General features: G+C 32.7%; 1 protein-coding gene across 1 annotated transcript; it reads right to left on the reverse strand.

Annotated features, from left to right (window-relative positions):
• Window positions 1–107: 107 nt before the first annotated feature.
• Window positions 108–10,082, reverse strand: LOC127699874 (chymotrypsin-like serine proteinase). The gene is made up of 7 exons (XM_052203282.1): window positions 9,940–10,082; window positions 9,165–9,226; window positions 7,416–7,603; window positions 3,953–4,112; window positions 3,482–3,650; window positions 2,106–2,251; window positions 108–1,765 (listed from the first exon to the last, which is right to left on the reverse strand). Exons 1-7 carry the CDS (start codon window positions 9,977–9,979, stop codon window positions 1,607–1,609), a joined length of 924 nt encoding a protein of 307 aa, XP_052059242.1. The 5' UTR covers window positions 9,980–10,082; the 3' UTR covers window positions 108–1,606.
• Between the last annotated feature and the right edge of the window lie 306 nt (window positions 10,083–10,388).

A 10,388-nucleotide genomic window follows, 5' to 3' on the forward strand; every position in this document is an offset into this window, starting at 1 on the left:
TGGGACAGGCACATACAGAATGTGGCGGGGTTAAACTAGTTTGAAGGCGCGCCAACCCTCCCATAACCTGGGACAGTGGTGTAACAGTACAACATAAGAACAAACCCATGCATGAATTCTATATATTTTTTTAATAAAAGGAACCACTGTGACAGATCATTCTTGTGTGAATTCCTTATGTCTTATAAATATTTACATGAGTATAAATTAACATATCAAACATTCCTTGCGGGTGTCAAAAGAGGCATACTAAAGGTGTTCTATCTACATTACCTGCCACAAGTAGCTTAAAAGGAGTTTTGAAATTTTTATGCCCCTGCCGTAGCGCTGGGGGACATTAAGTTTTACCCTTGTCCGTCTGTACGTACGTACGTACGTCCCAAAATTGGTTTCCGTTCTCTAACTTAAGTTTGCCTCAACCAAATGTTATGAAACTTGTACACAATGCTTATTACCACCAAACATAGATCAAATTTGAATTTTGGTGGCGTCACTTTAACCGTTCTAGAGTTATGCCCCTTTATAAATGAAAAAATAGCAAAATTTTTATTTTCTTCTAAATATAAAGTATTTTTTAAAATTGGAGTTATCTTCCTTTGTCCATGATTATAGTTGAATCAACTACAATAAATGCTTTATACAATGCAATGTTTAATTTTGACTTCCACTGATAAAACACAGATCAAGTTGAATTTGGGTAGTGTCACTTTAACCATTATTGAGTTATGCCCCTTTATAAATCGAAAGATTGCAAAATTTTTAGTTTCCATTCTGTAACTTTAGTTTGCCCCAACCAAACATTATGAAACCTATACACAATATTCATTACCACAAAACTAACATCAAGTACAATTTTTTTGTTTCCGTTTTCTAACTTTAGTTTGCCTCAACCAAATGTTATGAAACTTATACACAATGCTTATTACTACATAATACAGATTAAGTACGAAATTTGGTGGCGACACTTTTACCATTCTTGAGTTATGTTCCTTTATAAACATAAAAATTGCTGAATTTTTCGTTTACGTTCTCTAACTTTAGTTTGTCGCAACCAAATGTTATAAAACTTATACACAACCATTCTAGAGTTATGCGTGTTTACAAATAGAAAAATTGCTGAATTTTTAGTTTCTGTTCTCTACTTAAGTTAGCCTCAACCAAATGTTATGAGACTTACACACAATGCTTATTACCACAAAACTGAGATCAAGTTCAAATTTGGGTAGTGTCACTTTTACCGTTCTTCAGTTATGTCCCTTTATAACTATATGATATGCAAGCGGGGGCATCATCTATGTCCACATGTGGACACTATCCACATTTTTTTTTTATCTTAACCACATTTTGTGAATGATGATAGCTTTGTAAATAGCAGACACCTGTAAAAAGTCGTCAAAGATACAAAGAAATCAGTATCCCAGAAGCGTGTTTCGATTATCCTCGTCTCACCAGTGACGTCAAGGTCGGCTTTCGATTTAAGGGCTTAAATATGCCTATAAAAATTAAGTGATCCGTTCGAATGGAAGTCTGTTATCAAATGTTTGAAGATTTTATTACAATTATAGAACTATTTATTAAATAAAGAGAAATATGTACATGCAAGTTATTAAATGCTAACATAACTACTGATCCATGATCTGAATGACGTCAGTCTGGCATAAACGCTGGGGAAATCTCCGGAACACGTGCTTATACCCCATGACGTAGCCCCGGCAAGGTAAGGGGTATTTCCTGAGTAGCATGTCATCGGTCCACCACTGTCACCCTGTAATTGATTAAAAATTGACTTTCCAAACAAAATCACATTCAAATATGTAATTATGATAATCATAATCCGTTATACCTTCCCAAACTTTTATTAGAATGAAACCCATTCTTTTTAATTTGCCATAAGGGAAGGTCTGGCTTCGGTTTACAGAACAGAGAATAATGGGCAAAAACTACAGAAAACTGAAAAAAAAAATAAAGAAAAGAGAACCCTCCCCCCCCAAAAAAAAACAAAAAAAACCTAAAAAAAACAGAATAATAAGGTATTGGGTGCTAAAATAAAAAGAATACAGAATAGTATGCAAAAATATAAAGAATGCATGTCGTGATGTACTTACACTGCAGGCGGATTTACCAGATTGTAATATACAAATGTTTCCGTCATTGATAGCAGCACCAGTGACCGATGCCCATCTTGTAGAACACTCAGAGTTGCTGATGATCGTCATCTGAACATCTTTTAAATTGTCTGGGCTGCTTCCACCTTACAAATGAAAGGTTTTTTTTGTTAATTCATTATCTATTTAAGAAATGTACATTTATGCCCCGAGGGGTTGAAGGCATATGAAAAATAAGAAATATAAAACAATATCTATATGATTGAAATACTGATCATGTGTGAAATAACCATTTTGCATTAACCCAGCGTTAAATAATTATCAATCAATCAATCAATCAATCAATCAATTTTACGAGGAACATAGAATTAGTTGTTATATCCGGTAATCTGGGTTCTGAATGCTATATTAACTCAACTTCTCTTCCATATCTGAACCTAACTTTGCATTTATTGCAATAGAAAGAAAGTTTGCCTTTGAGAAATTAGTGGAACATAGACAAAAGTCAGCAATGTTTATTAACACTTACTTTTAACAGATTCATTTAGATATATGATATGGTTGTCCTTTATCATTGAAGAAAAAACCCGTCTATTATTTATTTTAGCTTATATGATTCTTTTCTCCTCAAAGCATGTTTTGTTAATCATAAAAATGGCCGTTAAAAGAATGTTCAACATTCACTTCAAATATAATACATGACGTCACAGACGCAAAGTAAGAAAACATTGAAATGAACCAACAAATTATATGTTAAGGTGGATCATCAGTATATATTTCCTCGGATAGAATTTTCTTACTTTGCCAAAATGTAGATTTTACCATCATACATGTTTTTCTCAAAAAATATAATAAAAAGTATGGGTCACCCGCTATTTTTCAAGCTACAAGTCGTGATTATTCATGAAAAAAACCCACTTTGTTTGTTGTGAATAGAAAGATAAAATCTATGAGATAGAATTTTGAAATAAAATATGTGAAGATAGCTTTAATAACATGCTTAAAGAAAATAAAATGAAAAAATGGTGTCATCGAACTTATTTTCTTACTACAAGTAAAACATTCCTTTAAAAACAGTTTACTATTAGAGTTATCTTCCCTTAATGACTAAGTTGAAAAGTTGATTTGAACAAAAAGAAATATATGGTATTTATTAAAACAGTCTAAATAATGCAATAGATTCACTAATTTTTCTTTATTCAAACAGTATTGCCCATTAATTGCCAATCTGTCTCAAAATTTGAAGATTTAAGCAAAGAATTAGACCGATTGTGTACTGTTTTTTTACAATCCAAGATGGTGGTGTACAGTTTATCTACCGTAAAACAAAAATAACAACAATACTTGTGAAACCAGTCTGAGAACATATGACTTACTTCCGCTTAGTCTTCCCCATCCCGAAAGACTACAGGTTGATCCAGTAAAATCCTGAGTTGTTGGAACAGCGATCTTATTTATAGATGCACCAAATGTCAATGATTGTGACAATTCTAATAAAGCAATGTCGTTTGGGTATCCAGGTCTGCTTGAACTATAACTTGGGTGCTGCAACGAAAAGAGAACTAATTCTAAATAGTATATCAGTATCTTCATAATTTAAAGTCAAATTTACATTTCGTTTAAAAAAATAATATATTTGAATTTCCAGTGTTGAAACTATGTTTTCGAATTGGAAAAGTAACAATGTCGATTTTCGATTCAACTGATTGAAACGGTATTGTATATTTATTTTTATCTGTATGAAAATTGTTTCTTAATTTTGAAGGAATGTTATTGTCTTTTGACAAACAACACCATTACGTCTTAATAAAACTTAACTTCGAATGTACTGAAAAATAATTAATTACCATTATAATTCTGGCCAGCGATCGAACCGTTCTTGAAGTATCTGATAATTTTGTCATTCCAGCTGCAATCCGTAAAGTGTTGACCCTGCAAACAAAGTGCACGATATAACATATTATCATGGACTTGTTTTCACTCAACACTGCAAATGGTATTAAGAATTAACAGTTGAAAAATATGTGTTTGCCCAAACTTCTAAACAATTATACAATCTTCATCTGAAATTTTCCAACATCAGAGATTCAGCCTTCTCTCACGAGGGTCCGGATGGGGTTTACAGAATAGAGAATAATGGGCAAAAAAATAGAGACTAAAGGGTCATTGAAAAAGAAAAATAAAGAAAAGAGAAATTCATAACTAAAATCTCTGTTTTGTTGATTTGAATGGTATTGCTGTTCATGTTTTGTCAAGTTTCTCTCTACCTACTACAGTTTTTGCCAAAACACAAAAATGGATAAAAATCATCATTCATGGACAGTTACTCCTATAAGTAGTGGACTAACAATTTTGGCTTTGTTGACCTATTTGTTGATCAAGTCTTGCTGATCAGTCTTACTGTTTACAGTTTCTCACTATCTTCTATAGTTTTTTCCCAAAGCGCAAAAAGAGTAAAATTAGACATTAACGGGGACAAACTCTTATATAGTGTCAAATGACGATTTAAGTTATATTGACTTATTTGTAGATCTTGTCTTGCTGATTATTTGTACTATTAAAAGTTTCTACCTATCTATAACAATTATAGTTTTTAAGATAATAGGCATACATCGCTCACCTGGATCTATGTGCATTTTCAACGATGGCCACTCTCCAACATTAAAGACTAGAATATTATTGACTTTTGTATTACTGATATTTTTTTCTTTTTTCAGTATCTCTCTATATACTATAGGTGTTGCCCAAAATACAAAAATGTGGGTAAACATCTTATTCAAGGAGAGTTACTTTTATGAGAAGTGGTCTTACAATTTCAAATTTGTTGAACTATTTATCTTCTATAGTTTTTTCTCTCAACACATATAAATGGTAAAAAATCTTCATTTAAGGGCAATAACTTCTATATGGGGTCAACTGAAAGTTTTGGCAATATTGAATCATTTGTAGATCGTATACTGCTGATATGTCAATTGACCCTTTGGTCCAGGTGGGCAAAAAAAATAAAAGAAACACACATAAAGCTTATAAAATATGTAAAGGAGAATAAGCCAAAAATGTTCTTGGAATTAGATAAATGACCTTGAAATGTGATTCAATTATACCTGATGCACTATGCACAACAATTACCCTCATATAACATATTTGGTTTAAAATAAGGAGACTGATATTGATAATAAAGATATGCTAGTACACGGTTTTTTTTAAACATTTTCATATTCATATTAATTTTGTTTATATTGTTTAATTTCACCTGCTTTAGTTAGTGATCTTCAATGTGAAGGTTAGATCCACAGGCGCTTGGGTATACATGTATGATACAGAAATTTTTTTAAATTTTTTTGTTGTTGATTAAAATATTAAATTTTCTATATCTATACTACATATCTATCACTACTGCGCATGTCTCACCTAGTTTCGAGTGATTTTACCAACTTTGAGACAAACCCCCATTTTACTATCCACACTAAGAAACAAAAAGGCAACTAACTCGACGCCATCTTGCGTGCTATAAATAAATAATAAAATTGACCTACCTGGATTTCCCATCGATTTTTATGGAAAACATGCCTTTCTCGCAGTCCGATCGCAGACGTCGTTTCTATTCATCAAATTGCTACTGTTCGTAACTTTTTTAGTCCATCTCAAGCATATAATAAAAAGATTTTCACTATTTTCACTAAATTCAAATTTACGTGCCCGGAAGTTTACTGTTTATATTCAGGGGAAGTTACTTTTTCCCGAACTTTTGTTAAAGGGAAGTAATATTTTCCCGGACTTTTTCGGAACATCTCTGCAAGTACACATTAAACAAAGAAAGGGATACGATGATTTCCGAACTAATACTGAATGTAAACAAACAGATATGATGGACGAAGAACAAGATCAAGCCTTTAATTTGATTGTAAGTGCAACCCCCGCCCCCCCCAAAAAAAAATGAAATAAAAAAAATATCAGATCAAATGGTCCACGGATTATTTTTTTGATTCTTTTCATAAGACAATTTTGTGTGAGCATTTGTATATTCATAAATTACCATGAAACTATGTTTTCCTTCGTAATTTCTTCCTTTGATTGACTAAAACAGATCTTTTCTTTTTTCAGCAACGAAAAAGTTTCGCCTTTTTTGTAATAGTTCGGAAATCATCGTATCCCTTTCTTTGTTTTATGTGTACTTGCAGAGATGTTCCGAAAAAGTCCGGGAAAATATTACTTCCCTTTAACAAAAGTTCGGGAAAAAGTAACTTCCCCTGAATATAAACAGTAAACTTCCGGGCACGTAAATTTGAATTTAGTGAAAATAGTGAAAATCTTTTTATTATATGATTGAGATGGAGTAAAAAAGTTACGAACAGTAGCAATTTGATAAATAGAAACGACGTCTGCGATCGGACTGCGAGAAAGGCATGTTTTCCATAAAAATCGATGGGAAATCCAGGTAGGTCAATTTTATTATTTATTTATAGCACGCAAGATGGTGTCGAGTTAGTTGCCTTTTTGTTTCTTAGTGTGGATAGTAAAATGGGGGTTTGTCTCAAAGTTGGTAAAATCACTCGAAACTAGGCGAGACATGCGCAGTAGTGATAGATATGTAGTATAAATATAGAAAATTGAATATTTTAATCAACAAAAAAAAAAATTTAAAAAAAATTCTGTATCATATACCCAAGCGCCTGTGGTTAGATCGGCATTATTTATTGTGTACGGAGGGTAACGAAAACCACTAAAATACCATCGTATATGGCCGACAAGTTTTGATTAATTAGACCACTTTCCTCAAAACTGTATTTTTGTATGTTGTTTTTAGATAGTAACAGACTTGTTTCCGGAGAAAAACTTTGTGTTGCAATTAGTTGCAGATTATTCACTATATAGACTAGACTATGAAGTGTATGCATAAATATGTAAAAAACCCACACTTGATGACATTTATAAAAAAGAGAAAAACTGAAAAACTGAAAATATAATGAAATTTTCAAACATAGATTGTCCATTTATAGAATCCAGTTCAACATCTAAACCAGTCCTTACACAAAAAGACGATATTAGTTCAAATCTTTATTGCCATCTAACATAAACAAATTTGTAACAAATAAATAAAAAATGGATGCTTTCAGTAAATGAACACTCGTCAGCTCTAATGACTTATTTGTATTGGCACCTGTTTTATCAATTTGAAATAGTTTTTACGGGTTTAAAACATAGTTATTTTTTTTTATTTTATGAAAGATCAATTAAATCTTTGGGTTTAAGATATAGTTATATTTTTTATTTTATGAAAGATCAATTGAATAATAAAAGATGACCTACGAACTTCCATCAACACAATGAGCAGCAGTTACAATCCAGTTGTTGTCTATGATAGACCCGCCACAAATATGGTACCAGCCTGAACCGCTTCTCATCTGCATTGACACTTGCCAGGGGTAGGTAGTGATGTCTGCGTCACTCCCTCCAACGATTTTACTACTAAACCCATCAACATCCGTAATCTCACTCTAAAAATGAAAGATTTAATCAAGTATTCGAGGGACTTGCCTTAATTTTGCATTGTTAGGATTCCATACATCGTTTTAATTTTCTTTGACGCGTCAAAGCGTTTTTGCTACCACATTCTTTCAACTTTCATCCTCGAGCTTTCATCAAATCAATGAAAATTTGGGAATTTGAGTGGTAATAGATTCCCAAGAAATAATTGGAGCACTTATGCAAAAACAGTTAGAATTTAAACTAGGTTGGAAAATCATGTGTTGAAAATGTCATTATGTTTTTGTATCATAGAACTAATGAAAGGATTCAAGTATAGACGTATTTACACTTGTATGCAAATTTGTCCGCCATTACGTAAAATCGCACAGGTTCCCGTAAACTTTGACATCATAATTCAAAACATTTGACGTCACAATTAAAAAGTGATTGTTGCCTGACGTCAAAAGATGATTCGGTGTAGATCTAAGGTCATTCGGAGGCAAAATATAGCTAAATACCAAAAGTGTAAATACGTTTATTATGTAACGACGTCAGGATATTTGGACTTGTGGTATCGTATAATATCGTTTTATCGGTCGTCCCTCTGTCTGTATCACTCAGCTCTAAAATCAAATTGCATATCACGGCTTTGTGACGTCAAATACGTTGACCCGGCCTTAATAACTTTGACCCGGACATATCACCGACGTCATAATATATGAACCGGCGTTGATAAGTTTGACCCGGTTTGCTGGTGAAACAAAGAAAACACTCGTTTCTATCATGCAAAATACGCAAATACAACCCGATAAATGTATTAACTGGTTGTCTGCATATTTATATTGTAAAATATCAACTGCTCGACACAATATGAAGCCTTTTTGTTCTCGTTCGCTGCGCTCACTCCACAAAAAGCTTTATATTGTGACTCGCAGCTGATATTTTACGATATCAATATGCAGACAACCTGATAATCGGTACCTACCAGGCGTTATAACGATGACAGCTTCCGAAACGTATTAGGGAAGCACTCACATCTATCGATGATATCTTTTTCAGTATGCAGATGAATGATTGGTTGTTATTTGCTTAACATCTCGTGATATTTAATATGCAGATTACTATATTTATAGATTATTGATGATGGTTTTTCAAACGAGAGGGTGTTTCTCAGCTACAATCTCATCGAAGGGTGACCGCCCTGAGATGAGATGTGGCTGAGAAACATCCTCGAGTTTGAAAGACCATAATCTGTTTATCGCTATTTTGCCTATGAGGTCGTTCATGTTTACATTGACAACGTCTTCTGACGATAATTTTCTGTCTCAAGATATGAAAAATTATCATCTAAAAAAGATGAAAGGAAAAATGCACAAAATAGCGATAACATAAAATATCAGCTACTCGACTCGACACAATATAAACAAGGTTTACATAGTGGTTGCTTATTGGTCTTTAAAATTGATTCAATGTCGTCAAAGAACGAAGACTGATCTTTGACGGTAACGTTAGGTTCTAAATCAGCTAAAATTCATATGATTTTTTTACAGTTGTTCAGTCATTGGAATTACATTATAAATTTCAACTTACCGAAAAGGAAAATATTTCTTTAATTAATTCTCGACCTGGTTGCATTATTTTCTGTGTACATACTGGAAATAAATCGACGTATTACAAAACATTTATACTAGTACATGTACAAAGTGTATTAACAGCTGATATGTAATTCACAAATAAAAACACGGAAATTTTTATAGTTCAGGGGTGTAGGAGCCACCTCCTTACTCCCGGCCCAACACTTTTGCCCCAAAAATATCTATTGAAAATAAAAAAGGAAAAGGAAAATGGATGACTTTTAGACTATAGAAAAGATTCTTTTTTCTTTTGTTTTTGTTTTTCTTTTCAGAAGTTTGACACCACCACCCTTCAGTCTACTTCTACGCCACTGTCATATAAGTTACAATTGAAAGTAAATTATAATTTATGTTAAAATATTGCAAATCGGACAATTCGAAAAAAAATGATTATTTTATTGCAAATTGAAAAAAAAAACATAAAATCACAGTAAAAAGGGATTTTTTGACACGTCAGACTCTCAAAAGACGACGTTTGCCCCTCCCACTTTCCAGTCTACCTCATCGTCATTTGTAATTATTGCACAATACATTCAGTATAATTCATGTTAAAGTGTTGTAAATCGGACAATTTGAACACCATAAATATTTTGCAAATTGACAAAAAACTTATAGAATCACTGTAGAGAAGGGTTTTTTGACACGTTTGATTCTCAAAAGACAACTTTTATTTACGACGTATGTCTCTCCACTCCCTAATATATGTTTTCTCTAATATAAATTATACTAACCTGCAAAGCCAAATGTGAGAAAAAGAACAAAAGTCTTCATATCTTGTGTTTTTACGCGATGTCTCAAAGGGTATCCGACGTCTGTTGCTATTTGTTGAACCTCTGACCATTTTCCATTTTATACCTTAGTCCATAACTGACCATATGTGTTATTCCAGCGATAAACGTGATACTTGAGGAACAAACGGTCACTGTGAAGTGATTTAACAAGGTCAAAATTGTCAAATTCGTGACCTTTGCCAGTTTTACTATGTCCAGTGACAGTACTTGCCCTGTTTACGTTATAAAACAAACTTAGGATTAGTTTTAAGAATCAACACAGCTAGTCAATTTTTATAGAAACTTGATTTCAAAAAGAGATGATTTATTCGAAGGCCTACGAGCAGTTTATTATTTGTGACTAGAAAAGTAAAGCAATTCTCTATCGTTTTCGATTCTGGTACAATTTA

This window comes from Mytilus californianus, unplaced genomic scaffold (assembly GCF_021869535.1).
Source record: "Mytilus californianus isolate M0D057914Y unplaced genomic scaffold, xbMytCali1.0.p SCAF_42, whole genome shotgun sequence".
NCBI lineage: Eukaryota > Metazoa > Mollusca > Bivalvia > Mytilida > Mytilidae > Mytilus > Mytilus californianus.

Bases quoted from the DNA above. Each gene is read 5' to 3' on its own strand.
- LOC127699874 (XM_052203282.1), bottom strand. From the start codon at position 9,979: ATGAAGACTTTTGTTCTTTTTCTCACATTTGGCTTTGCAG. The intron at 7,604-9,164 runs GTAAGTTGAAAT...TTTCATTTTTAG, and splicing joins AAGAAATATTTTCCTTTTCG to AGTGAGATTACGGATGTTGA. The intron at 3,651-3,952 runs GTAATTAATTAT...TTTTCGTTGCAG, and splicing joins CGCTGGCCAGAATTATAATG to CACCCAAGTTATAGTTCAAG.